Genomic DNA, 27,636 nt, shown 5'->3' on the forward strand with positions numbered 1-27,636 from the left:
TCCCTAGCTGCTCTCCAGCCCGGCTTGGGCTCCAACTCTCGGAGGGACTGTGCCGAAAGGGGGAGAGGGTGTGTGGAGCCCCAGTTTCTCTCCTTCCCGGGGATCCTCCTGCCCAGGCTCTGGGAACTTGGCCTCAACTCCTGGCCCCGTGGGAGCAGAGCACTTTTAATAATTCGCCCATCTGCCTCCCCACGCCCGGGCTATCTCCGTTTGGGCCCTGGTAACGCGGAACTGAAAGTCAGGCGGCGGCCCTTGCTAATTTTTATTGATTGCGGCGGTCAGTCAGTTGTCAGGCGGGGTTTCAAGGGACCGTTTAGAGAGCGTGTGCGGGTCTGGTTAACAAATTCATTTAGGGAGCCGCGGGCTGGCTCCTCCTTCCTCGCCCCCTCCCTCACCCAAGTTTCCTATAAATAATAGATGGACACAGGGACCGACAGCCAAAACGCCAGCCCCAGAGGACACGCGCAGCCCGGGAGTCCTCGGCTACACTAAGCGCGTGGTGTCGGCAGGCGCTCGGTGCACTAACCTGCAACCGAGCTCCCCGGGGACTTGAGAGGCCATCCTCGCCTCATCTCCGCTCCCTACGGCCCCGGGGAGCATCGAGGTGGTGCCTTCCGCAAACCCCGAGGGGTCCTGGCTGCCCCTGGGCTGCCAGTCCTCCCGATCCAGTTCTAGCCGCCAGTCTGGGGCGACAGAAGCGAGACACTGGCCTGAACACTAGTGCGTGGGGGAATGCAGTCAGGCACGTCGCCGTTCCCGGGGAGTTCCCTACCTTTGTCGCCCAGGATACCGTCGATGCTGTGTTTGGCTTTCTTCTCGCCGTCGTCCTCTTTCTTGTCTGCTTCGTCCTCTTCCTCTTTCTTCCCGAACTTGATTCTGAGCACGCGGCTAATCGAACTCACTAAACCTCAGAAATTCAAAGGCAAAAGAGCTAATATAAGTTGTTGGGGCAAGGGAGCACGGGCCGCCGGGGGGCCTGGGAGAAAGTCCCAGAGCGCTTTTCCCCTAACACACTGAGAAGGTATCCACACCCACGTTTAAACCTTTATACCTACCCCGAGGCACGAATTCAGTCACTCACCCACATAGCGAAGCCTGATTCACACCAGGCACTCCCACGGTGACCGGACTGGCAGAAACACCCACCTGTGTATTCCTACACACACCCTTGCACACACGTGTACCTTGCACTATTACATACCCTAAATGCACTCACATCCACATCCGCTTCCCCAGAAGCTCCCCCCCCCGCCCCCAAGGCAGGACCCCCAACCCCGGGCACTGCCATGCCACGCTCAGGTGTGTCCTGGCCCTGCACGCCCGGGTTCCCCGGGCACACACACTCAGGTCACTCTCCCTCTCACAGGCAGCACCAAGCAGGGCCTCCATGTTTGAGACCCTCTGGCGGCAGCAACAGAACAGAAATGGTGACTGGAAGAGGGGCCCGGGGAGCCCCTGGAGATCAAACCTCCTGGGTCGGAGCCCCGTCTAGGCCACTTCCCTGAGAAAGCACCGAGGGAGCTTCTCGCCCAGCCTTGCAGGTTAACTCGCTGCCCCTTCCTCCCTCCCTTCCATTTCCTCTTTTCTTCCCGTCTCTCCTTGCACCTTCCTTTCAGTTTTGATTCCGTCCTGGGCCCTGACTCTCTCTCTCTCTGCCCTCTTGCTCCCTTTTCCTCCTAACTTTTCTCAGGGGTCCCCACCATCCACCACCTCTCCCGCATCCAGCCCGAGCCCCGGCCGGAGCCCTGGCTGGACTCGGGCAAGCTCTGCGGGCTCAGCTGCCTTCTCACCTGAGGGCACGGTGCTGCGGTCACAGTGCCCATCCTTCAGCAGCCGGTCCCGGATCTCCCAGCTGAACATGCCTGGGTTTTCCCTCTTGTACTCCTCGATCTTTTTCTCCACGTCCGGAGTCGCCACCTGCTTCAGTGGTGGAGGTGGGAGAGCACGAGTGGAAAGATGGGGTGGGGGGAGGGAGATACTTTTAATATCAACCTCCCAAGAGCCCCAGACCAGGCTGGTGGCGCTGGTCACCGTGCCCCTGGTCACCGTGCCCCTCTTGTGAAATTGGCTTTATTCTCTCAAGAAACCTGTTCTGGCTCCTAGGAAGGCCGCGGGACAGGGCGGGGGGGGGGGAGGTGGGGTAGAGATGGGTAATGAAAGAGAAACCTGATAGGGACCCTCAGTGTCCTCCTCCTCACTATTTCAGGGAAGACTGAGGGGCCATGATCCCTGGTCTGGGATGGTGACAGGGGATCAGGACAAACACAGAGACAGCCCAGCAAGGACTCATGGACCTCAAAGTCCTGGGCAACCTGGACCTCAGTTATTCCCATCCCTGAGAAAGTCAAACAATGGTGGAGGGAAAGCTGGGGGTGGGGACACTCTGCCACTGCCATGAAGCACATAGTCCCTCAGTGCTACTGGATGGCGTAGGGTAGTGCAAGGGGCCACAGCCCGGACCCCCAACCCTGGGAAGGCCTGCTGCCAGCTCTGTGGCAAAGACACTCACTCTGGGCTTGCTGCCGCCGATGGCCCCAGGCCGGATGGACCCGGTCTCCTGGTAGCGGCAGAGAATCTTGGAGACGCAGCCGTGGGAGACACGCAGCTGGCGGGAGATGACACAGGGCCGAATGCCGTGGTGGGCCATCTCCACGATCTTGTGGCGGATGTGGTTAGGCAGGGGTCGCCCATTGATGAAGACCCCACCAAGCTGATTGACCCGGCCTTGGCCCAGAGGGGTGGACACTGGAGAAGGAAGGGGAGACGAGGAAGGAGAGAGGCACAGGGTGAGGATGGGGAGAAGGCACTGGGTGCACCCCTGGACTCTGGTTTTTCTTGAGCCCCGAGACCCCTGACAGCTCTGAGCTCCCCACATCTGGAGCAGTGGCAGTTCGGCAATCAGGAAAAGAAAACTGTCACGAAGCTGAGGGACAGTCCTGCAGGCGTGGAGAGAGGGGTTACTGCTGGCTGCTCGCGTCCCCCCAGGTGCTGTCTGCCTCCAGTCCTGCCGCACTCAGGGGAGTGAGGACACACCTGGGGGGGGGCGCTGAATGCCTCTGAGCAGGGGTGGGAGAGAGACAGAGGCAGAGCCAGGGGGCTGGTGGAGCCTGGAGGCTCCGGCAGCAAAGGGTCTCTGTCCCCCAGGCTGCAGCTTGGGCTGCAGGTCTGCCTGCCTCTTAGAGACGCCAGTACTGGGTGAGATGTCGCCCGTCTAGTCAGGACTCATCCATTTTGTTGGGGGCCAGCAGGGGCTGACCGATGGCTAGTATTTGCAGCCCCCACCTGGGCCACAGAACTGTCCTACCCATCATTGCATAGCTGAGGACCAGTGACATAATGCTGTTGGCTGCTCCCTCCCGGGGCACCTGGCTGCCCTTCCAGGGACTCCCCTTGCTTGTAACCTCCCTCGGAGCTCTAATTTCGTTTTGGGACCATTTGGGGGGACACGATCCCTTGTTGGCCGTTTCCTAAATCAAATGCCCGCTTGGCCCCAGAAATCAACACACTGTCCCTGCAGGCTCTGCCAGGCTGGTACACACATGGCCGGGAGTCCCTGGGTGCGGGTGACCTCGGCAGCCGGGAAGACGGGCACTCCTGGTGTGTGCTGGGGAGGGAGATGCCTTGCCTCAGCAGCCTTAATGCAAAATCTACACAGTTTCCTGGCCGACGATTGGGGGACACCCGGTGCACTAATCCGGCCTCGATCCCCCCAATTTGGGGACTCGGCGGCTGCGGAGATCTGGCAGATTAGAACGATTTCACAGCCGCCTTGGTGGAGGGAGCCGACAGTATAATTGGAAAGGAGGAGGCGAGAAGAGGCGAGAAGAGTCTCGGATGCGAAGCCGTTCCTACCGCCTCCTCCCTCGCTCTCCAGGTGCCCCCACCTCTCTTTGTAAAAGTAGGTGTCTGAAGCCACCCTCGGATTTAATCAGAAATCGTGCGTCGCCGAGCCAGAGTCACTCGGTCTCCGTGGCGGGATATGCCATTAGCGCTCGAGAGCACTCGAGCGCCCAACTTTATATTCAAGAGCCTCTCTAGCGACCGGCACTCGGCTCTCCTCAGTATTCTCCGTCATGTTGGGCAAATATTGTTCTAATCCGCCGCGCGTCCTCGGCCGCCTGTTTTCCTTGCATTCGCTACAGGAGAGGGCGGCGGCAAATCCCCGGGCCGGTGCGCTCTCCCGCCTCCGCGGCTGCTCGCGCGCACTTGATCACGGAGCCACTGGCTTCGCCGCCCTCTAATTCAGGGACCCGCGCCGTCTCGCAGCCGGAGGGACCCCCTCCCCAGCCCCCTCCCTGCCTCTCTCCCCCCGGCCTCAAGCACCCGGGGGCTCCTATAATTACAAAAAGAGTAATTACAAAATAAAAGTCGCACCTTTCTCGAGCCTCGTCTCTATGACACTCGGGGCTACCTACCCCCAGGAGCTGAATGATCTCCCGGTTGACAGGTTGAAGACCTTCCATTAGTTTCAAAAGAAAACAAAATTTAAAAAACCGCAGCCAAGGGTCTCAGCAGCACGCTCCCAGCCCTTTTTCCAGACGGGAATCCGCTCACCGCCCGTCCTCTCTGCTCACCCCGGTGCTGGGGATTTAGGAAGGACACATCCCCAAACGAACGCGTTTACCCTTGCCTGCACATCGCGGTGCCCTCCTGGCCGCCTTGAGGTTCTCTCCTGGGAGATTTCCAGAGTTGAGAAGCCCGAGCGAAAAGTTTTTTTTTTTTTTAGTGGGGGGGGAGTCGTTACTATTTATCATTTCTAACTAGTTGGTTTCCACACCCCAAAGCTGGAGTTTCTGATCGTTGCTCTGGAAGAAGCGGAGAGCCTTCCTCGTTTAGACACACACAATATCACACACTGTTGGAATTTCGAAATAAGAGGGATCGGAAGGCCATCCCGAGGTGGCAAGAGCAATTCAAAGCAAGAGCAGAAAGCCAGAATCCGGGGAACGCAGACAGCGGAGAAAGAGTCCGGGGGCGGAATATATCTGAAAACCGTGGAAAGAACCGAAATTCTCGAGGACCTGAAATTTACTAGGGGCCCAAATCTACGCGGTCAGCTCTGCGACCAAAGGCCAGAGCCCCGCGACCCGCGACTCTGAGGCCGCGGGTTAGCGAAACCCACGCACAGGACCCGACAAGTGTCAGTCCCGCCAACTTCCCGGGTGTGACGCCCGGACTTGGACCCAGGAGAGAAGGGGACCCCGGGCTGTGCGGGCGCTGGCGCCGCCGCCACCCGGTGGAGGTGGCCACGTCTCCGAGGACCTCGAGTTCCCGGCGGAGGAGCGAGGAGTGAGCCCAGCGCTCTTACCTTCCAGAGGGAACCCGGTGCGTGGGTAGTTCTGCCCGGGAGCCGGCCGCATCATCCTCGGTACGGTGCCGGGAAGGGCCGCCATTCTCGCGCCCGCGGGGGACGAATCCGGAGTCGGCAAAAATCGCTTCCCGTCCGTTCCCTTCACCCCTGCTGCGATCTCTTTCTTTCCTTCTTCTTCTCCTCCTTTTTTTTTTTTTAAAAAAAAAAAAAAAAACCTCTTCCCGCTCCCCTCCCTACACACTGCCTACCCCACCCCCCCACCCCCGCCTGCAGTCTGCGCGTCCAGAAGCTGGGGAGGGGGGCGAGGTGGAGGCGGAGGTTGGGGGAGGGAAGGTGGCGACGAGGAAGTTCAAACAAACAAACACTCCAACCCCAAGTGCGCCTGTGCCCGCTCCGCTCGGCCAGAAGTTGTGCGGGCGGCCGCGCCGGGCAGACCCGGGGCACGCGGCTGGAGTCGGGGCCCCAGCCGGGGACTGGCGAGCGCCGCGCCCTCGCGCTCCCGGCCGGAGTTCTGAGCCGGAGAGGCTGCGGGGTGGATTCTTTTTCGTATTTATTTATATATTTATTCTCTCGCTCTCGCTCCCCCTCCTCTCCGCACTCCCGTCCACGCCTTTCTCCAGACCACACTCTCTACTCCCTGGCACTCGCGTGTTCACACCCCCGCCCCCAGAACCCTCGGGGAGGGAAGAGGGTGCCTCTCAGGTTTCGGGGCTCGAGGGGAGGCGGCGGGGCGACGAGGGGAGGCGAGGGGACCAGTGGTTCTGCGGGCAAGTTGTGCAAAAGTGCTCCGCCGGAGTGCGAGGAGGAGGAGGCGGCAGCGGACGGGATCTGATAGGTTCGGACTTTTCTTTTATTTATGAGGAGGGAAGGGGGCCGCGGCGCAAGGGAGCCGAAAACGAATAACGAAAAGAAATCGCCAACGAATATCTCTTTTCCCCTCTTTTCTAACCCTCAGCTCGACCTGGTTGGGGGGGGGGGGTGGCGAGAATCTGAACTGCCCGTTACGGCAGAGGGAGCAGAGGCGAGGGCGGGGGTGGGGAGAAAAGAGAAGGAGGGGGCCCCACTTTGTCCGAGTGTCTCCGTTTGACGAATGGGCCGGATCCGAAGAGTGCCCAGCCCCCTGTCGCCCACGGCCCCTCTGGCGGTCGGGCTGCATGGGAATGTCTGCCTCCGGCGGGTGGCTCCTCCGGAGTCTCGCCTAGTCTCTGGCCTCCCAGGGTCAGAGTCCGCCGTACGTCACGTCTTCTCCTTCATTTCACTCACACGCTGAATTTTCCGCGAGTGGGGCTGAGGGTGACTTCATGGAAGCGATTTATGACTTTCTCTGAAATTCTGTCTGAGCCCCGGTGTCGACTCTGGCTCGGCAGGGTCTAGTGCTTAGAGGGTTGGGTCTGCCAAGGGTTCGGGACGCACCTCCTCGTCCCCTCCCCGCGCCGCGTCCCTCGCCGGTCCCCAGCCAGTTAGAACCCGTCCCCCTCCCCCGGCTCCCAGACCACACCCAGAACCCCTTTCCCGCAGGTAGTCCGGCTCCCTGGAGTCGAACAGCAAGTGGGTGCCGGGAACGGGGGAGCCGGATGGGTGGGAGGAGTGGAGCTGGGCAGCGCCAGGTACCACCCCGACTTCAGCCACTCTGCGTTCCTTTGCTCCGAATGTGGAGGGCGGGGGGGGGGTGCCCTAATTAAACGGTCAGGAGTGGGGGTGGGGCGCTCAGAGGTTCCGAAGCTCTGCGCTCTCCTGGGCGGGAGAGACTAGACGCCCCAGCCTGGACACCGAGTCCTGGAGGCGAAACGCCCTCCCAGCGGGGCAGGACGCCGCGACTGCGGCCCTTTTGTCTCCCCCGGGAAAGGGTGTCTCCGGCCCAGCGCTGGAGGCGAAACACAATAAAATAAACCCAGCCCCCAAACTCGCCCCCAACCCCACCAGCCCGCCTCCTGCCCGCCCTCTCCTGGCGCTGGGGTCAGCCTAGTCTTGGCCTGGGGGGCTTTCCTCCGGCTGGCCCCACTGTGCTCCCTCCCCTCCCCTTTTCCTCACCTGTGACCTTTGCCCTCTCAGCATGGGACACACTCCTTCCTCTCTTCGCTCTCCCCGCACGGGGCAAGGGGGTCCTCAGGCTCTTGGTGGGGGGAGGCCCTCTAGGAATGAAGGCCTACTGAAAAGCTGTTAAACCCATCCCCTCCAGTGGCCCCTGAATTGAGAAGGGGGAGGCAAAGTAGCTTTAGCATTTAAAAGGACACCAGGGTACCAGGCTGCCTGAGTTACAGGGGCCCTAGGAGGTTTCCTGGTTCCCTTTTTTCATTACAGGTGTCACCCCACTAGACCCATGGCCCTCAGGGGAGATTGGGAGAGGAAGTTTGAAACCACAGCGTGTGCACATGGGAAAGGGGGCTGCCTGAGCCCCCTTTCCCTCTCTTCTTGCTGGGGCATCTGGCCTGCCTTGACTTCCAGAAGAGGCGATGTATTTCACGTACATGCATATACACGCAGATATAGACATGCATATATGCATGTAATATGCGCACATAGATGCAGATATAGACACACTCGTATGCAATAGGCATACACACGCACACACGTGTAACATGCATGTACATGCAGATTAAACACACAGACGATGCACACATGCAGACAGACACGCACATGCATGCAGCATGCACACACATGTGTGCACAGATATAGACATGCACATACACACATGTAATGTGCACGTGCACACGTGCATATCTTGATGTGCACACGTGTACCCTGTACGTGCACACACATATAATATGCACGTGCATGCGCACACACATCCATACATGCATGCACATGTACGCGCACACAGACAAGCACATGTGTACAGAGGCACTTACACATGTGCGCCCACATGTAACACACATGTATCCAGACACTGGTATGCATGTAACATGTGTTGCACACATTGTACATTCACTTATTCATTCTTCAATCACCAAGTTCTCTCCTCTGCATGTTTGTGGGTGGACGGGGCCGGTGTGTCTGTGCGTAGGTGAAGGTGGGTTTGTGCAGGTCAGCTGGAGGCCGTGGTCCAGCCTGAGTCTGTGTTTATGAGTGAGGGTCTTTGTGTCTGTGTTTTGGAATCTCTTTCACGTTGCCTTAGTGTAGCTCCACGTGCTGTCAAGAAGGTGTAGGTGCTGTTTCGGTCAATCCCCCTCAGAGGAAAGAGCCCTGGACCACAACTGGTGGGGATGCTGGACCACTCTGTCCCTCCCGTCACCCATGTCTCCTGAACCATGTGGGGCAATCATACAGCAGGACCCTGAGATTTAGGGCTCACCAATCAGCTGCTGCTGGACACATTGGAACCCCAGGCAAGTGGGGGACCACCTAACCCTTGGCACGGTTCCTGCCTTTTTTGGCAGGTGACTGAGAGCAGCAGGTCTCGTACATAGCAAGGGATGACCCCCCCCACTGGCTGGCTCCCCCAAAACCAGTGCTGCTGGTGCCAACCCTGCATTTGCACAGCTTGGGGATTCCTCGGGCTCCCGCAGGGCAGGCGAGGGGGAGGCAGGGGGGTGTCTGTTGGAATGAGCGTGGCCGTTCTCGCCTGTTGGAGACCAATTTCACAAATGATTTTTGCAACAATTAAGAAGTGTGGCGGGGTGAAATGGCAATTTCACATCCAGCAGGGGAAAGGAGGGGTTCACCTGGGAACGGGGGCGGCTGCAGCTGGAGGTGGGAGGAAACTCCCCCCTCTCATTTCCCCTGGCTCACCTTCTAGGCCCAGTCTACCCCCATAGAGACATTAATCAGCTCCTAGGACCTCCAGTCGCTGCTGTAGGTGCCCAGGGGTGCCAGCTGCATCTTGGATGTTGGGTTGGGCTTGGTCTGGAAAGTTTTTCCTTCAGCTCTTCACCCCACCCTGTCTCTTTCTCCCTACTTCTTCCTCCCTCCCTCTTCTCTCTCTCCCCTACCTCACAACACACACACATACACATCACACACTTTTCTGTCTTTCCCTGCACTCCCGTCCCCTGCCCAGTCTGGCTCTCGGGCTCGTCCATCTCTTTTTGTTCGTTTCTCTCCCTTTGCCTTTCTGACGTCTCCCAGCAGTTTCTCTCTCTTAGTCTGCTCCTCTCGTCCACTGCCTCCCCCATCTCCATGGTTTCCTGAGGTATGTCAGCCCCCATTGCTCTCTGGGCTGTAACTCAGACCTGAATCCCTGGGAGAGCCCTTTAGTCTTTGCGGAGTGGGGCAGAGACCTTTGGGAGGGGGCTCTCTCCCGAGGAGCATCTCCAGACCTGGCCCAGCCAGATTCCAGCCCCCACCGCCCCCAGAAACCATCCCTGTGCTGGTACTCTCTGGCTACACGACTGCCCCCTACCTCCACCTCTGTCTGTCTGTGCTGAGATCCCCCCGCCCCCCCCCCCCACCACACACACATTTCTAAGGGCAACAACAGTGCTAATAGAAATTCTTCCTCCCAAGTTCCTGAATTGAACCTTCCAAACCCAATTAAAATGGGAAAGAAGAACACAGGCCTAAAGATCAAGGGCCAGACCCCAGGTCGGCTGGGGAAGCTGGCTTTTCTCTGGCTGCTCCCGCCCCAGAGTGCGAATGACGGGAAGTGTGGGACAACTTCGGACCACTAGTGGGCCTCCCCTTGCCCCCACGTGCCCAGTGGGGAGAACACTCTCTATTTCCGACCTCTGCTTGACTCGAGCACTTTGGGGAAGCGATTGCCTACTAAATCTTCCTTTAAAGGTGATAAACCCACCTTGAAAACCTGGGATTTTCGTTTCTGTGGGCCCTCTGCATTTTCAGGGGCTCCTGCCAAACACACCGACAAGTGGAACTATCCAGTCTTTGAATGTTTGGTAATGAGAGGAGGGGGTGGGGGCCGGGACGGAGCGCCCTTAAACAAAGGACCCTCTGGAGGTTCACTCCAGGTCCCGGAGGCTGGAATTTTCACTGCCACGTTTGAAGAGGCACCCCTGAAAAAGAATACCTTTTCTACACTCCCCAGTCTTTTATTCTTATTTTTCTCTTAAGAAGTAGCTCTCTTCAGAGAGAGACCCGAAATGTCTGCCCAAACCTGAATAAGAAGGAAAGGGGGACGGCAGTGTCTCCTGGCTTGACGTTTTCATTTTCCCGGGAAAAGTAAAATAGAGTGTGTTGGGTTCCAGTTCTCAAGGTAAACAACCACAACAACAGTAATAGTAATCCCGCTTCTCCCAGGCCCACTGCCACACAGGGTTTCCCCAAACCTCCTCCTTCCCTTCTTCCTGGCCCTTCCTCTGCCCTCCTCCTCCTCCTCCTCTTCCCTCTCTTCTTTCTTCTCCCTCTCAGGCTGGTCTTGGGAGCTTCTTAGCTCCTGAAATTCTGGAAATAAAGACCATGAGGTTGACGCTTAGCGGGAGCTGCCGGGATGCCTCTCTTGCCCGCCTCACTGCAGGCGCAGCTGCTTGGGACAGCTGCCTCCCCGCATCCTTCTCCTGTTCTTGTGGACTAGGCTCTCTTGCTGGACGCTTTCCCACTGGCTTTCAGAAGTGCAGTCAAGACCCCCTTCACCGTGGGTTTTCCCATATCTGGAAAACTCTTTCCTCTGCCTAGTAATTTCTTTTTCCATTTCCGGTGTGGGAAAGGCACTCCCCCCCCCCATAGAAGAATGCCCCTCCAATCTGGTCCCAGTGCCCTAAAGGGTGGAGGTGAGTGTGTGTGAGTCAGAGTGTCTGTGTAGCAATGTGGGGCTCAGAGCCTGTATGTACCTGTAGGAGAGTATAGGAGAGTGGCTTGTGCATGTGTGCACGTGTGTACCCAGGATGCATGTACACACATGCAGATTCAAGGAGGCGGCGGTATGTGCGCAATAGGCATGTGTCTCCTGGAACCTCTGAGAGTCTCCTCCCAAGCTCCCGGCTGCCTGAACAAAAGACCGAGTGTTGGATCGCACTGGGCTGCCTTCTCTGGCCCCGTTAGATCACTTCTCCAAGTTCAATTTGCAGCGGGCCCAGCGTTAATGGGTTGTAGACTGCGCCCTTGGACAATTACCTTATCACAGTTGAACATCTATGGAACTGGCAAAGCATTTTCACCGAACGAATCAAAGAGGGGCGGATAGCGGGGCCAAGCGCCGGCCAAGCGCCGGCTGGCCCGCAGTTCTGGCTGCACACGGGTTCCAGGGGAGCTCACAACCCAGACTAACTCTTCCTCCAGGCCCCCGGGGCTTTTTGGGGGTGGGGTGGGATGGGAGGGAGGATGAAAAGATCAGATGCTGCCTGATCCCCACCTCATATCAGCTTGTTGCTGAGGGGAAGCGGATGGAATTGGGCTCCTTTGGTCCGCAGGGCTAGTCCTTTCTTCTCTCCTTGGAAGCCCCTCCTCCATCATGGGCCCCCTCAGTAGGGAGGGCTCTTTGCTGGACGCAGGAGTACTCATTCTGTTTCTGTAGCCTGTGTTCCATAGTAGATGCTCAAGCAATACTCATTGGATGAATGAATGAATGAATGAATGAGTGATTGTAACGCTCATTCATTATCTGGTATTTGGTATCTGGATTTGGGAAAAGGTTGAGTGGCCTGGGCTTGAATCTCCTGAGGCCAGCGATTTATCTTCCCGGTAATATTGAACCTTCCATGTGCCGCATACAACACACACACACACACAGACTCACACCTGCTCAAACAGGTGGCCCATCTGCACGGTCTTAAGTATCGGTGAAGCCTAGTCTGGGTCTGCCGTCAGCCTCAGGGCTTGCCGGCTCCCTTGCCTCTTGCTTCCTCTGCAGCCGGCCCTGGGGCCACTGCGTACTCATCTCTGCAATTCGGTGGTTGGGCTCTGTGGCTGGGAGAACACAGAGCGTGCTCCATCAAGAATGGAGTTGAATGATCATGGTACTCTCTGACCTTGGGCACCAATACTAATACCCAGCCTTTTCTGAATGCCTGCCCCGTGCCACAGATCTACCAACCAGCCTTTTTAATCCCCAAGCTGCCCTGACTGGTGGGTTCCAGCTTCGCTATTTTATAGAGAGGGAAACAGAGACTTGGAGTCCAAAGTCAAATGGAGACTCATTCTAAGTCTCACTGGTAGGAAAGGGGTTTCAACGTAGGCCTCCTTGACTCCAAAGCCTGTCTTCTTCCTTGCTCCCATTTTTTTGCTTGCTGCCTCAGTCTCCCCTTTTGTGAACTAGATGAACCTGGCATTGATCACAGAGATGGGCACAGGGCAGGCACCCAAGAGGTGCTATGGGTTGAGTGAATGAAGCCAAAACACTCTAATGACCGTAGGATGACCCAGGAGTCGGCAGGGTGGGGGCGGGGGCCAGCAGGACCACGGAATGCTGGAACTGAGAGGGGGCCTTTGAAATGACCTTGTCCGAGGCGTTTGCGGCTTCAGGAACCCACCCTCCTCCTAGGGGCCGTGGAGAAGCCAGAAGGGCCTTTGTCTGGGCCCAGGGAGGAGGCGGCCAGTGTGGGGGTGCCAGGAGCCCCCAGTGGGTGCCGGGTCTTCATTGAAATGCATAGGTGGAAGGAAAAGGGCACCGCATATTTGTCTAGGTGAATTAAAACCACAATCCCCATTTCCCAGAGGGAGCCGTTGGTTCATATTTATACATTTAGTCTTACAGGTGTAAAATAGGTTTCCTTTATGCTTATATAATAATTTTTCATTTGAATTTCAAGGCTTTATTCCCTTCTTTGGATTCCAGTCTTCCACCTGAACCCGATTCTCTCCATGACCATTAATTCCTTCATCATAAAAATGAATTCCATCTTATTCTCTATAGTGGCAGTTAGAGCGGATCAGAAAGTCCCTCTGTGAAGGGGCTCCCCCCGCTCCCTGCCCCCACCCTGCTTCTACCGCTGAGGTTTTCAGCCTGCCTGTCCACCCCACCCCCACCGGGGCTGAGTTTCAGAAACCAGGGCTTGGAGCAGAAAAACTTACTCCTGTCGCTCAGGAAGAGGGGGGTGTGTGTGTGCGTGTGCGTGCGCGCGCTGTAGAAAATGCTCTTCAGTTTCAGGAAGGCAACAACAGCAACGATAATAGTGGTGACTTAGTACTTACGATGAGCTGGACACTTGCTAGGCACTTGGCACGCACTATTATGTGCTCACACACATCCATGAGGTAGGTACCAGTAGCTTCATATTACAGGTGAGGAGACAAAAGTCCAGAAATGGGAAATAAATTGCCTAGGGTCACACAGCTAGGAGGTGGTAGGGCTTAAAATTTTTTAAATATATGTATTATTAAATACTTCACGTAGACATCGTAACAGAAGGGGCACTTACAGAAGCCTACCCTCCCCTACCTCCTTTGCTTTCTTTATGTCCCACAAGACACCACAATGATGAGCTGGGCACAAATCATGTCCAAACAGGCTCTAGTAAGCTGAATGATGGCCCCCAAGGACATTCGGTCTTAATCCCCGGACCCTGTAAACGTTATCTTAAAGTGTAAAAGGCTCTTGGGTGCTGGGACTAAGTTAAGGATCTTGAGATGGGGAGGTTATCCTGGATTATCTGGGTGGGCTTGAAATGCCCTCCCAGGTGTCACCGTAAGAGAGAAGAACAGGGGGACTGGACAGAGTGGGAGAAGGTGCTGTGACGGCGGAGGCAGATGGGAGTGATGTGGCCACAAGCCCAGGAGTGCTAGCAGCCACCAGAAGCTGGAAGGAGGAATGGACAGCCCCTCAGAGGTCCCAGAGGGAGCATTTCTTGTGGTCCCTTGGTTTTGGCCCAGTGAGAGTGTGATCAGGACTTCCAGCCTCCGGAACTGTGAGAGGGTAACTTCCTGGACTTTTTTTTCTTTTAAAAATATCTTATTTATTTATTTTTATAGAGAAGGGGAGGGAGAGAGAAGGAGAAGGAAAGAAACATTAATGTGTGGTTGCCTCTCTCGCATCCCCAACTTGGGACCTGGCCAACAATCCAGGCATGTGCCCTGACTGGGAATCGAACCTGCAACCTTTAGGTTTGCAGACTTTCTGCTGTTTTAAGTCACCAAGTTTTTAGTAATTTCTCATGGCAGCTACAGAAAACTAATACATGTGCTTTTATAATTTTACTACTTGTTTTCATGGTCATATGTCATTTTTACAGTTTATATATGGTATCTTGTGGGCATCAGGCTGAAACTTGCTCTTCTTGCCCAATGTAGTTTTTGAGATTTGCCTTTATTGACACAGAGGGATGTTGGTTTAGAGGCAAAGAGGAATCCAACCTGCCAGGCAGATGCGTGCGATCGGGAACGGCCCCGACTCGCCTCTGCAGGACGCTCTGCCTGGAGGGGCCTGAGGTGCTTCTGGCTGCCACGTTCTGAACGGGCAGAGCCACACCGTGCTCCCTGGAACCCACATGTGCGGACTCAGGTGAGCACAACCCTGCCAGGTGCCTCATCTCATTGGAGCCTGCGGGAAGGTGTGGGGACCTGGTTTCAAGTGAACTCAGGATCCCATGTCTCTAAGACCTTGGAAAGCCAGGGGTTCGAAGCCGTGGAAGAGAAAGATGCCCGAACGGAACAGAGAATGTGTGTGTGCATGGTATGTGCCCGTGTACATATGTGTGCATCGGTGTGGGCTCCTTGAGGTCGCAGACTCTGTCTACTTCTCCCCCATAGAATGAGTGAGTGTGGGCGTGGGAAGGGGGCTGGTGATCCGCCCTGTAGCACAAGTATCTGTTTATATACGATCACTCGAGCCGATGTAAATCGGGAGGGTGTGAATGAACAGTCGCCTTCCGTGAATGAGGGTGCCATTGGCACCTCTGCTGAGCCCCTTCACAGTTTGCAGGGTTTTCATGTTTGTCTTTTAAAAACCCAATTCTTGCCTCAATATGGAGTGGTATACGGCAGGTTATCATTACCCTCAGGTGAAGGCAGACCGGAATTAGGGTGCAGAGGGGGTTTTGCTGGTGTGACGGAGCTCGGATGGGGCTGGCAGAGCTGGGGGTGACAGGCAGGCGGGTCCAGCGAGTGAGGCTCTGCAATAGGACCCAGGCTTTTCGACAAGACTGGCTCTGTCTTAACCTGGGGTTCAGCCCTCCTAAAGCTGGGCTGCGCGGGGCAAGTTACTTAACGTCTCTGGGGTTTTATTTCCTCATGGAAGAAACGAGCAGCGTGACACTTGGCTGGCGAGGGATTGCCAGAGAGAAAACACGTGTCCTGGGCGAGGGATTGCCAGAGAGAAAACATGTGTCCTGGGGCCGACTCTTGGCAAGGCGCAGAAAGGGGCAGCTTTTACTACTTGTCCTCAGCGAGTGTCACTCTCCCCCTTGCTGTCCTGGGCCACCGCCCGCATTCCACCAAACACTCTCTGGGACATTCAGAGCAGCAAGCAGCCAAACCAGTTGGCTGGCATCTACTGTCATCACCAGGGCGCTTGAGTTATCCTTTTTGGGGGCTCACTGGGGCGTGATGACCTGTGACCTGCGCAGCCAGCAGGGGTGAGAGCCTAGCAGATTTGGGGTCATCTAGGACTTCTGGAAAGACCGGACCGACCACTTTCCAATCTGCGGTTTTTCATTGTGTAGGGGCCAGTAAATCAAAGGGACTGCTCCAGGCCGCAAACTTAAAAGGGCCCCAGGCTGATGGAACTTGGCAGGGAAGGTGCTGATGGGGGAGGAAGTTATGGCTTCCCTGCCTGGCTACCAAACGAGTCTGGTGGGAACAACGTTACACCCGAGGGGAAGAAGAACCTAGCAGAAATCAAACTGAGCAGCAAAGGGCAAACTGGAGAAAATGCTTTTAATGCCTCTGCTGCAGAGGGTGAATGTCTTTGCTATGTAAAGAGCTCTTGCAAATCAATAAGGACGATGAACACCCCTCAGCAAAGGCCACGGGCAAGCAATTTATTAAAGACACAGCGAAGGCTGGAAACCACGGTCGGCCGCACCAGATACCTAAGACAAGCAAATACAACGGCGAGAGACACGCTTCCCCGTACAAGTGTCAGTTGTAAGAGAGGAAGTGGTACCCAGGGTGGCTGACGGCCCGGGCAGCTGGGACTCTGACAGACTGTGAAAGGGTAAATTGGTCCCGGCTCTCCGAAGGGCAACCTGGAAAGTATGTTTCAAAAGTCCTGAAATGTGTAGACCTGTCCTCGGGGTATTGCTTTGTCCTTCTAGGAATTTGTCACGTGTATGTGCAGAGATAAACTGGTAAGTATGCTCATCACAGTGTTTTTGAAAGGGATGTTTTTCTTAATCCTCATCTAAGGACATGTTGACTGATTTTAGAGAGAGGGGAAGGGAGGGAGAAAGAGAGAAACATCAGAGAGACAGACATCAGAGAGACAGACAGCGAGACATCCCCTGGTCGCCTCTTGTATGCGCCCTGACCGGGGACTGAAACCACAACCCAGGCCCGCACCCTGACCCAGAATGGAACCCTGACCTTCTGGTTTGTGGGACGACGCGCTGACCGCCTGAGACTCACTGGCCAGGGCACAACTTTTTTTTTGATAATAAGAAAACCTTGAGAAACAACTTTAGCAGTAAGATATTGACAGACATGTTTTGAAACATTTATGTGATGGAATACTACGGAGCCATCACAAAGACACATGGTGAGAGGTGACACTTCCATGTTTCTCTGGCTCCATGCCGGCACCATCCCGAGTATGTCACACTTGGTAGCTCTTCTAAACCTCGTGACAACTGTTTGAGGCAACTACTACTGTAGTGTTGGTGAAAACATGAGGCACAAAGAGGTTAAGTGACTGGTCTGTGGTCCCTTACCTCGTAAGGGGCACGTACCGACGTGCACTCAGGTAGTCTGACTCCGGGATCTGTGTTTATCGCTGAACTACCTCTCAGAATTTTTAAAGACCTGACAAATGTTCATGAAACATTGAGTGAAGAAAGGCAGCTTCCAAAACTGCACGATTCCATCTCAAAAAAAAAAAACGATACGAGTGTACAGAAAAATCCTAGAAGGAGGGGTACCTGGATGATCAGTGAGTCCCATCTCTTATGGTGAGATGATGGATGGTATTTACTTTCTCCTTCTTACCTCCAAGCATTCCAAAAATGTTTTTTTAGAACGAGAATTGTAGCTTGTGAAAATAAGGACACCAGAGTGAAAATCACCACAATGAAAGGAAGCAGCCTTTGGGCCATGTTCATGCCTCAGAGCTGGATTACCTGGGCCCAATGTCAAGGCAAGGAAGTGAGATTCAGGGGTCACTCCAATGTTCCCGTAGCCCCCGTGCCACCTGACCCTTTCTTTCCACTGAGTGTGAACTACCTCTACCAGACGACGACCGCCGCTCCAGAAACCCACCTGTATGGGCCTCCTGCCATGCGCCAGCCCCAGGAGGAGGCAGGAACGGACGGCACTCTCGGATGTATGAGTTTGTGGAAGGCTCAGGGGCCAAGCACCTGCACTTGACCTTGAGTCTTGCTCCGCTGCCACATGCTTCTGCTCCCAGACGCGTAGAGCTTTCTGTTCGCCCTGTTATCCCAGCCACTTAGGTCATAGCTTCAGTGGCTTGGAACATGGACTCTCGAAGGTCTGGTCCCACACCAGCGGCATCAGCACACCTGGGGGCGCGTTAGAAAGGCGGCGTCTCAGGCCCCCCTCAGATTTGCAAACCCAGAAACTCTGGGGAGGTAGCAGCAAACTGTTTGAACAAGCCTTCCAGGTGATTCTGATGCTCGCTGATGTAGGAGAGGCCCTCGATCCGAAGGACCGTCATTTAGAGGACCTGAGGGCGAGAGGCATTTGTCATTTTCTTGGGCGCCCCCCCCCCCCATCGTGGCTGGCTCTGCTAAACCCATTTTTGAAGCCCTGAAAACGGGCTCTGGGAAATGAGTTAGTCTTTTCTGTCCTCCCCTGCCCTCCCTCAGAACGCTGCTGACAGCTGATTAATGGGGAATGACTCTCCAAAGATTTCTTTACATATATTAGGTTAGAAAAGGCTTTGAAAACTTTTTTGTGCCAATCGTGCCTGCAAAGACTCCCTTCCTTGGCTCTCCTTGGGGATGGAGAAGTTTGTCTCCTTGAAATTTAGACAGTGACCTCTGTTCCTGCACCTCTCAGGGCAGTTGCCGGGCCCCCCGACTTGGGCCCCAGCATAGAGCCATTAGATGACCTTGGACAAGTCACTTCCCCTGCAGGCCGTGTGTGCTCCTCTGTTAAATGTGGGCTCAGGGGGTTCGCAAGCGTTTCTCCGTGATTTCAAACCTGGAAATTCTCTTCCATCCTGAATTTCCAGAGCTGGGCACTGTTGAGACAGTTCATGGAGGAGTGTTTCACATTTTAGGGATGGAATCCATGGAGCCATAGGAGACGATGTGTTTGCAACGTGCGCATGTGTGTGCGTGTGCGTCTGGGCCCTAAAGATCGAGGTAGCCAAGTGCAGATAAAAGCAGCAGATTTTGGTTTCCTTCATCTCGGGAGGATGCTAACTAAAAAGTGTGGGCTGATACTGTTCTGCGGGGAATGGCAAACGGGGCCATTCCGGCGCTCTCTCTGAAGGGCAAACGTTTTCCGTGTGCTCACGGACACCTGTGGTTTTACATTAGAGCTGAGAGTCTGCGCTGAAGCAGAGCTTCCTTGGAACGCACTGGGAGGCCTTTACATGAAGGGAGGCCTTCAGAGGTGAATTCTTTATCTTCCCTTCAAGTGAAAAGCAAACCCTAGCAGGGGTGTCCAACCCGCAGCCCAGGATGGCTGTGAGTGTGGCCCAACACCCAATCATAAATTTACTTCAAATCTTTTTCTTTGTGCATCAGTTTTCATTAGTGTTTGTGTGTCTAATGTGTGGCCCAAGACGACTCTTCTTGTTCCGGTGTGGCCCAGAGACACCAAAAGGTTGGACACCCCAGCCCTAGAGGGTGGGGGTGGGAGAGGGCAGTGGGGAGCCTGCTGAACTGAACCTCCCTCTGCTTTGTGAGCCGAGAGAGATTGGGATCTTCCGGAACCTGAAGTGGGTGTGCGGGGATGTGGGGGCTGAGCCCGTTGCCCCCAACTGCAAGAGGCCTCCTCAGTTCATGTCCAAGGCCATGGCATGGAAGAGGTTGAGAAGTGGACACCCATGTTTTCTCAGAGGGCCACATCCCCGTCAGCAAGGAAAAGAGCACCCTACCTCCTCGGCTTCAGCTGGGTGGTGTCCCCTGATCCACCCTTACCTGCCTCTGGCTCACATGTCCATCAGTTCACATCTGGCTACAGCTCACTGTTCCCGCGGTCTCTGCCCAGTAAGGGGAGACTCAGTGCACTGACTGCTCTAGGCCCACCCAGCTGGAAGCCAGGGCCAGGGACCACAATTTCCCGTGGTCGACTCCACGGGGGAAACAGTTCAGAATTCACCCCCGTGGTCCTATGTAGATACCAACTGTCATTCCCAAGCCATAGAGCTCAGAGTCTTAATCTTCACCCCGCCTGACACTCCAGGGTTCAGATCCTCTGACACTCCAGCTGTGTGTTACTGGGTGGCTCAGTTCACCCTTCCATTATGGGGTTGCTAGCAACACCCCCCCCTCAGGGACTGATGGGAGATTAAATGAGGCAATGTATGAAAAGCACGTAGCCTAGTGGCTGACACTTCGTAGCTGCATGATAGATGCTTATTATTATTACAGACTCTTCGCAAATGTCTGCTGCTTCTGATGGGGTAAGGTGGACACGAAAATGAGAAACAGTTCCGAGGGGCATGGGCTGGAATCCTGATTCTGCCATTTCCCAGCTGCGTGGCTTTGGGCAGGAGGCTACACCTGATGGAGCCTCTGTCTCCTCAAGGGTCCAGTGGCCTCTGCTTCAGAGGGCTGTCCAGGTAGATGGATAACCAGCCAGAGCGACCAGAACACAGGTAAAACCCCAGGCAGAACAGGGAGCCCCGAGGACTTCCAACCTGAACCTGCCTTGCTGTTTGAATCTCTATTTGTTTTCACTGGTGGCTCAGTCGGCTTGCCTAGGGACACACAGCAGCCTCAGGTGTGGAATCGGTGGGTGCCTGCCTGTACTTAGATCTCAAAGGGAGCTCTTGGCTTTGAGACAAAACCATCCTGGGTGCAAACAGCCGATGGAGAGGGGCCGGTTCTCTGCAGGGAGGCCGTGCGTCCCCCGAAGCCCCGCTGCCTCTCCGGGGCCGGCTTTTCTCTATGGCTCTCTGCCTGCCGTGGCAGTGTCTCTGGGAGGTGGCCAGGCGCCAGAAGTTTCTCTGCCTGCGATCTGGATTCCCCCTCCGTGGCTGCAGTGAGAGGCATAGAGCAAAGAAGTGACGAGGCCATTGGCAAGCTGGAAGCCATTTCAAAGGGAAGCCTGGTTCTTGATATAGTCCCTGAAAATATTTGAAAGGAAAATAGTTTCGACTCCTAAAAGCTGCACTCGCTCTTGGCAAAGTGGGTAGCAGAGATGAAGAAGACTGCCCGTCACGGAGCCGTCCGCTGCATTCGCCGGGGCGCCGTGGGCTCGTGTGCCCTTTCACTCCGTCTGTGGGAAAACAGACCTTCGCACCCTTAGTTTCTGTTCCTTCGTTTGCAGGTGGCCTATGCAATAGCTACGCAGTGTCCCATCCTGTGGACATAGCACAGTTTCATTAGCTGTTCCCACCAGAGACTCCGGTTGCTTCACCCTCCCCCCGGGATAGATAATGAGCCCCTGGCACACCTGTTATGTGAGAGCCCCAGGGGACAGTGAGGCCCAGTGGGCAACACTTTCCCCGTCGCTCGGAGTGGGACCCAGGCTCACTTTGGCTCCGAATGCCTGCCGTCAGATCCTTCCAAGACGGGACATTCCCGCGTCTATTAATTGGGCAATTTGGAAACCTGGGCTTGAGTAAAAATATTATTTTTCCTAGTCATTCTCAAATTGCATATTCGCCCAGTGAGAGCAGCCAGTTGAAGCTAGGGAAAAGAAAACAAAACCCCAAACTTTGAACCAGCTGTGCCGTGTTGTGTAGACAAAATAACCCTTTGACGGACCGGCCAGCTCAGCTTTTTGACCTGTTGGTTCTCGCCAAGGTCAGCAAGACTTCAGCTGTTCCGACGGTTTGCGCTTGGGCTTGTTTGTTTCTCCTTCTTTTGGTTGGTTGGTTGTGCAAACTGTATTTCAATATCAGATCAAATGAAAAGGAAGAAAGATGCTCATATATGCCGGGCCCAGCATAGTCAGACTGGCTCTGCCTTTTCCTCTCCTTCCCTCTTTCCCTCCCTCCCTCCCTCCTACCCTCCTTCCTCTTCTTCCTTCCTTCTGGAAAAATACTCCTACACAACACCCTGTTTTAACTACCTTAAACTGTACGAAAGAAAGGGTGGCATTCACAGCGTGGGGCAGCTGTCACCACCATCTGGTTCCAGAACGTGCTCGCCGATCTGAAAGGAACCAGGAGCCCCTTCCTCCCCCTACCCAGCCCAAACAACCGCTCCTTTCCTGGTTTCCTCTCTGCCTCTTCGTATTTGCCCCTAAAGGGACTCAGACCAGAGGCGCCCTTTGGTGTCTGGCCCCTCCCACTCAGCGCTAACGTTTTCCTGGTTCATCCACACGGCAGCGTGACTCGGGGCTGCCCTCCTTCTGGGGCCGGCGGATATTCCATCGTGCAGACCGACTGCCTCAGACCTATGGAGTCTGGTGTGGACATCAGGCCGTGGTGGAGCGGAGGGAAGGGGCGTGGCGGTGATGGGGAGGGCTGAAAACAGGGGCAGCCAGCATTCCGCGTGCCGGTCGTCTGGGTCACTTGGCCTGTGTAGGCCACAGAATTAACCAAAATGGGCGTTTGGATGAGGACACTGAAGTGTCCCCCAAACTAGTTGGGGGTGGTGGGTTTCCTCATCTTTAAAAAAGAAATAGAGTCGTTTTTTAAAGGGTGGCTGAGGATTAATTGGTTAATTCAGACCATGAATTGCATTATTGTTATTCCCTAGCTAGGCAGATCAGTGGGATCTATTTCCTCTTCGACTTTTCATTTTCATCGAGTGTAAGTCCCAGCTCCTCTGTTTACTCATGGGTCACCTGGCCGAACCCGTTTCCTCACCCGCTTGTCTCCTACAGCTGTGGGAAGGATGGAATACGGTATAAATGCAACTGCAAACCATACAAAACTTTTAAAGGCACTTAAAGAATCAGGGGTTAGGTTATGTTTGGTTTATATACCCAGTTATCCCTGTAACAGTAAAACATGATTCAAATAAGAGAAAAATCCTGTAGACCTATTGAACCCAAGATAAAAGAAGAAGATATGGAGGAATTGAAAATGGCTATGGGGGTAGGAGTAGAATGAGAAACAGGCTGAGAGAAAGTATATATACTCAGCTGAGTATAAAGCAGTGCTCTGAGCTTCCTAGTGGCCACAGCGAAAAGGGAAAGCAGAGTGTTTAATCAGTCTGATGCATGGTCTCTCAACCTGGGTACCACTGACTTAGGGTGGTTAGGCTGGGTAATTCTCTGTTGCAGGGGCCATCCCATGCACGGCAGGATATTTAGCAGAATCCCTAACCTCTGCTCCCTAGATGCCAAAGCACCTCCCCCTCCTCCCCTGCTTAGTTGTAACAATCAACAAACTCTCTGGACATTACCCATTCTGGGGCTCCTTCTTGGGGACCAGTGATCTAATGAAAGGAAGCAGACCCTGACATGGGGTCTTCAGATAAAGAACTGGACAGTGTGACCTCCAAGGCCTTCAGGGTCAAGTCTCAAAGTCCAAAGACACACCTTGTTTTAGCCTGTGTTGTTCCCAGTCCGTGCAGACATGAGACCCAGCTCCAGGGACTTCCGTCACGCTAGTCTTCCCCGGGTGACACAGCTGTTCCTTCCAGCCCACAGCCATTTCCTCGGTGAAGCGCAGTGTCGAGTGCTGGCTGAGCACCTCAGGTGCCCTTTCTCATCATGTCATCCCATTTTACAGATGGGGACACTGAGTGTTCAAGAGGTTCTGCGGCTCACTGAATGCCACACTCGAAGTGGCATTTGCACCAGGGCCTCCAGGTCCCTGTACTTTTTACCGTCTAGTGGGTGGTGGCCAAGGATGCAGCTCCACATCCCACTGTGCACAGGACAGCCCCCATGTCCCCAAATTATCAGTCCAAGGTGTCAATGACGCTGAGGTTGAGAGCCATGGCCCCAGACAGTGGGCCGGCAGGAGGAGAGATGTTGGTGGGATGTGGGGTCTGGAGGAGGAGGTGGCGGGTGAGCGTGATGATGGAGTTGGTGGGCAGGTGGTGCCTCCACACTGGGCTGGGTGGCCTCCCCCGCCGCCCCCTCCCCAGCTCCTGGACTAGAGACGCACACCTGGGTCTGTCCACATTTCGGCTGATGGCGGCGCAGGCAGCAGCCGCTCTCGGAGGCTTTAACATTCTGGACGCATTTCTTTCTTTTTAGTTGATGAGGGAAAGTTGGAAGATGAATGTATAATCCCAGACCTGCAGGACCATGGAGACGGTTTTCCCAAGAGTCCTAGGAGGGATCTGGGGTCAGGCGGGATGGGGGACAGGTACCGCCACTGCCTGCTGATGACACGGCTTACTGGGCCTGCGGGGCCGCTGCACTGGCTGCCCCCTCTCTGGCTCCTTCGCCCACGATGGCAACGAGGACAGGAGGAGTCCCCAGCCCATGGTGTTGTTGCGAGAGCTCGGCAAGATGGCACACATGACCGCATGGTGCTGGCGCCGGTCAGCTCTTGCCACGTGTTAATGCGGGTCATTGTTACTGTCCGAATCGGGAGTGTCCCTAGGTGCGATCCAGCCCAACCCCTTTGCTGACCGGTGGGGAAGAGGGAGGCTCAGAGAGGCAGCCGCCCACTGGACATCCCCCGTGAGTGAGAGGACACACAGGGCTCTGCCTCCCAGCCCAGTGCTAGGTGCCCTGTGCCTGGGGCTCGCTCTGGGCCCATCCTGGACAGAGCAGGAATTTCCTCCTTCCCCAGCCTTTCCCTCCCTGAACCAATTTGTAATGAGTGGCTTGTGGCCCGCTCCTCCGCCTCTGTGGCAGACTTGCTAAACCTGTATGAGAAGCTGCCGTGGGCAGGGCAGCTGGCCGGGAGACCAGCCTCTCTGTTCCGGCCCCTTTGTCCCCTTGCTTCTGTGGGAGGGAGGGGGAGGATGGGCCAGCTCCCCACCCGGCCTCCCCAGCTCTTTCCTGCTGGCCAGTAATCCACCTTGTCTAGGCTGCAATTTGTGGTTGGTGCTGAGGCATTCTGGGGGCTGGTGCCCCGCTGGGGGAGGTGGGGAGATGGGAGGGTCAGGGGCTCCCATCTGAAGAATTCGGGAGGTGCTGGGGGGACAGGGGCTGGGATGGATGAGGACAGAGGTGGGTCCCAGGCCCAGCCGGGAGGGTCCCCATTCCCTCCCCAAAGCCCCGTGGGCAATGCCACCGCAGCCGGAGTTCCGGGAGTTGGGGCGTCTTTGCCACAGCTGCTGACTTTGGCAAAAAAGAAATCCTCCTACTTAACATGCCCTCCTTCCAGATAGATGGGGGTGGGGGGGCTGGGAGGGGGGTGAAGTGCACCGGGGAAAGGGAAGACAATCTCGTTGCTAATGCACCATGAAGTACAATAAATATTCTGCTGACAGACTCCAAACCCGGAAAACAATTCCGAAACCCTAAAAAATAATAATAATAAAGAAAAACAGCCCAAACCTTCCTGAAGCCTCGTTCTTTGGTAAAATTTTATTAAGATGGGAGGTGAAGTCACGCTCCCTCCTTGCATCCCCTCCCCCACCCCACCTCTCTTCTGGGTCAAGCTCGTCCTCTTGCGCCAAGAACTCTCTCCTGATTTTACCGTTTTGAGATCAGAGCACCTGGCAAGTAGGTTGGGACGCAGTGCCCTTGTCCAGAACCTTCCTCATAGACCGAGGCCGTTGCAGAGCCACCCAAATAAATACCTCCCAGTCCCTGCCTCTCCCCACACCCCACACGCACACCTGGCTTCAAAACCGGCTTCATTTTTTCATTAAATCTGAGAGTCGCACGGAAGGAATGACCTGGCTACTTCAATTAAAATTTTCTCCTTTCAAATCACGAGGTTCCATTTCCTTCGGAGGTGGTAGGCTCTTGCAGGAGCGAGGTGGGGTTTAAGGCGCGGGGCTGCATTTGAATGTTTGGTCTTGATAGGAGATAGGGACCAGCATGGAAAATCATCTTTATCACCCCAATGTGGAAGGCAAGGCGTGTGGCCTGGGCTGGCATACCAAGCGGCCCGTGAGCCCTCCTTATCGTAATCCCAGGAGCGGCGCCCCCCCTTGCTGTCACCTCTGCTATTCCAGCCAAGTGTCAGCTGTCTTCCCTTCTGTGGGGAGCCAGATAGCACCGAGCTGGGCTGGCGCAGCGGGCTTAATACGAAGTGGAAATTGCTCCCAAGGAAAGTTTCCGAGGAATTAACTTCTGATGGGTGGGGGCGGTGGGAGGGCGGAGGGAGGGAGGGAGGGAGGGAGGGAGCAGGAGGAGGAAGATGAGGAGCCGAGTGAGGACGCAGAGAATGCCAGCAGCATCTGAGGACGGAGTGGGGGCGGGGGCCTTGGACGGACCCAGAAGGAACGTGTTACGCTGAATGGGGAAGACAGGTGGGCCAGCAGCAGCTCCCCTCAGGCCCTAGAGAGGCCCAGTTGCCCAGGGGGGTGCTTCTGAGCCTCTCCCTCTGGGTGCCCATTGTGCCAGACAGGCCGGGCTGTGTGTCTGTCCCAGAGCGTGTGGCTGGGTCAGAGGGAACTTTGGCCTGATGTCTTGGCGGATTTCTCTTCTCTGAGCATCCTGGCCAGTCCCAGGCTGTTGCATAAGCTTCCCCTCCCTGTGCAGGGAACTCTACAAACCGCTGCCTTTCATCCCTTATTGGAAAACATGTCTTGAGTACCTACTACTTGCCTGGTGTGGTTCCAGGCCCTGCACCCCCTGGGAGGGAGTAGTAGGGTCCCCGTGAAGCTGCAAAGTCAGGCCCAGTGGAAATAAGCACCGTCCTGTACACACACACACACACACACACACACACACACAGACTGAAAGAGTCCAAAGCCCTGAAGGACCAGGCGCTGCCCCGGATGATGGAGCAGCCACATTTTAGCCTTGAGACCTCGGGCGAATCTCCTCTCCCAGGCCTCAGACTCACCACCTGTAAAATGAGGGTGGAAACCCCACGTTTTTCGGGAGGCGAGTTGGCCGTGAAGGGATAGCGTTCAGCGCAGAGCCCAGTTTGTAGCAAATGCCCAGTCCAGCTCTGTTCAGGTTCATGGTCAGCCAGGAAAAATGGAAGGTCTGAGTAGGAGAACTTGGGAAGGAAGCTGGGGTGTCTCCTCTGAGCGTCTGCTGAGCACGTACGGGAAACGGCTGGAGCCAGACCTCCCGGACGTGACTCCTGGCTCGCCTGTCTCCCAGCTGTGAGAGCCGGGGCGACCGCTTGTCCTCTGGCCTCAGTTTCCTCATCTGGAGGAGGGGGATACGAGCAGCTACGTTACAGAGTCGTGGTGAGGATTAGAACGTGACTATGGAGGGTGCTTGGCTGCAGTTACCTGGGAGCTCTTCTTATCAAAGAGTCTGATTCCCTTTTGACCCTCTGCCTGGGGCTTCAGTGTTTGGCTGAGAGGGGAGCCGGGGGGGAGGAGCTTGGCTGGGAGTGAGGTCCCTGGCTTCCTCCCTGGTGGACACCCCCATCTCCCATGTAGAAGCTATAGGGCCACCAAGGGGAAGAGGGGTAGGTGTAGTGCATCATGGGTCTGGCGATTTGCAGGGACCTTCAGGACAGCTAATGAGGCAAGACACCCAGAGAGGGTGTGTGGACTCCCTAAGGCCACACAGCAAGCTGGAAGGACTCAGGCCTGAGCCCACAGCTCCGGCCTGCCCCAACCTGGTCCCAGCAGGGGTGCCTAGAAGGGGTGGGGAGGGGAAAGGAGCCTCTCGGCTTCAGGGGGGCCAGAGCCATCATCCTGGAGTAACTGGGTGCTAACCCCATCACACCTCCCATTTCATGCTCCCGCATCCCCAGGGCTCTCTCTGCTAGGATTTCAAAGCCCTTTAGGTGACAAGGCCTCTGCCATTAACTCAGAAATCTCCTTCCTGCCTGCTGGGAGGAGAAGTGGGTGGTCTGTGCAAGGTGCTGAGGAGTTAACCTCAGTGGGTTCCCTCTGATTCAGCACTCCAGAGTTGTCGGGCGGTGTTGGGATTTGTCAGGCCATGGTCAGTGCTGGCTGGGAGGCCAGGAGGCCGGGATGGGGCTGGTGGGGAGGCTGAGCCCAGCTCTGTTCTCCGACTGAGCGGATTTAGCTACAACTTCACTTCCTGATTTTCAGTTCGGCCCTGTTGGTTTGGGAGCCATATTCCCATTTCACAGCAGGGGGGCCTCAGAGAGGCACCTGACTCCCGTAAGGTCACACAGCAAGCAAGGAAGCAGGCGGCAACTTAACCCCAGCCACTGCTCTGTCACCAGGCCCAGGTGGTCTCGGAAG

General features: G+C 55.6%; 1 protein-coding gene across 3 annotated transcripts in view; it reads right to left on the reverse strand.

The window, feature by feature from the left end:
- PAX7 (paired box 7) overlaps positions 1 to 5,480 on the reverse strand; it is a 97,202-nt gene extending 91,722 nt beyond the window's left edge. Inside the window, exons 1-4 of one of the 3 annotated variants that reach the window (XM_037045065.1) lie at positions 5,309 to 5,480; positions 2,510 to 2,745; positions 1,791 to 1,917; positions 773 to 907 (exon numbers count right to left, since the gene is read on the reverse strand). In XM_037045065.1, the coding sequence (XP_036900960.1) occupies positions 773 to 907; positions 1,791 to 1,917; positions 2,510 to 2,745; positions 5,309 to 5,393 (583 nt within the window). In that variant the 5' untranslated portion in view covers positions 5,394 to 5,480. Of the gene's footprint in view, positions 1 to 772; positions 908 to 1,790; positions 1,921 to 2,509; positions 2,746 to 5,308 lie in introns of all 3 variants that reach the window. The other 2 variants (XM_037045066.1, XM_037045064.1) reach the window with 2 other exon arrangements.
- Positions 5,481 to 27,636: the final 22,156 nt, after the last annotated feature.

This window comes from Sturnira hondurensis, unplaced genomic scaffold (assembly GCF_014824575.4).
Source record: "Sturnira hondurensis isolate 20B ecotype Veracruz unplaced genomic scaffold, ASM1482457v3 Scaffold0004257, whole genome shotgun sequence".
NCBI lineage: Eukaryota > Metazoa > Chordata > Mammalia > Chiroptera > Phyllostomidae > Sturnira > Sturnira hondurensis.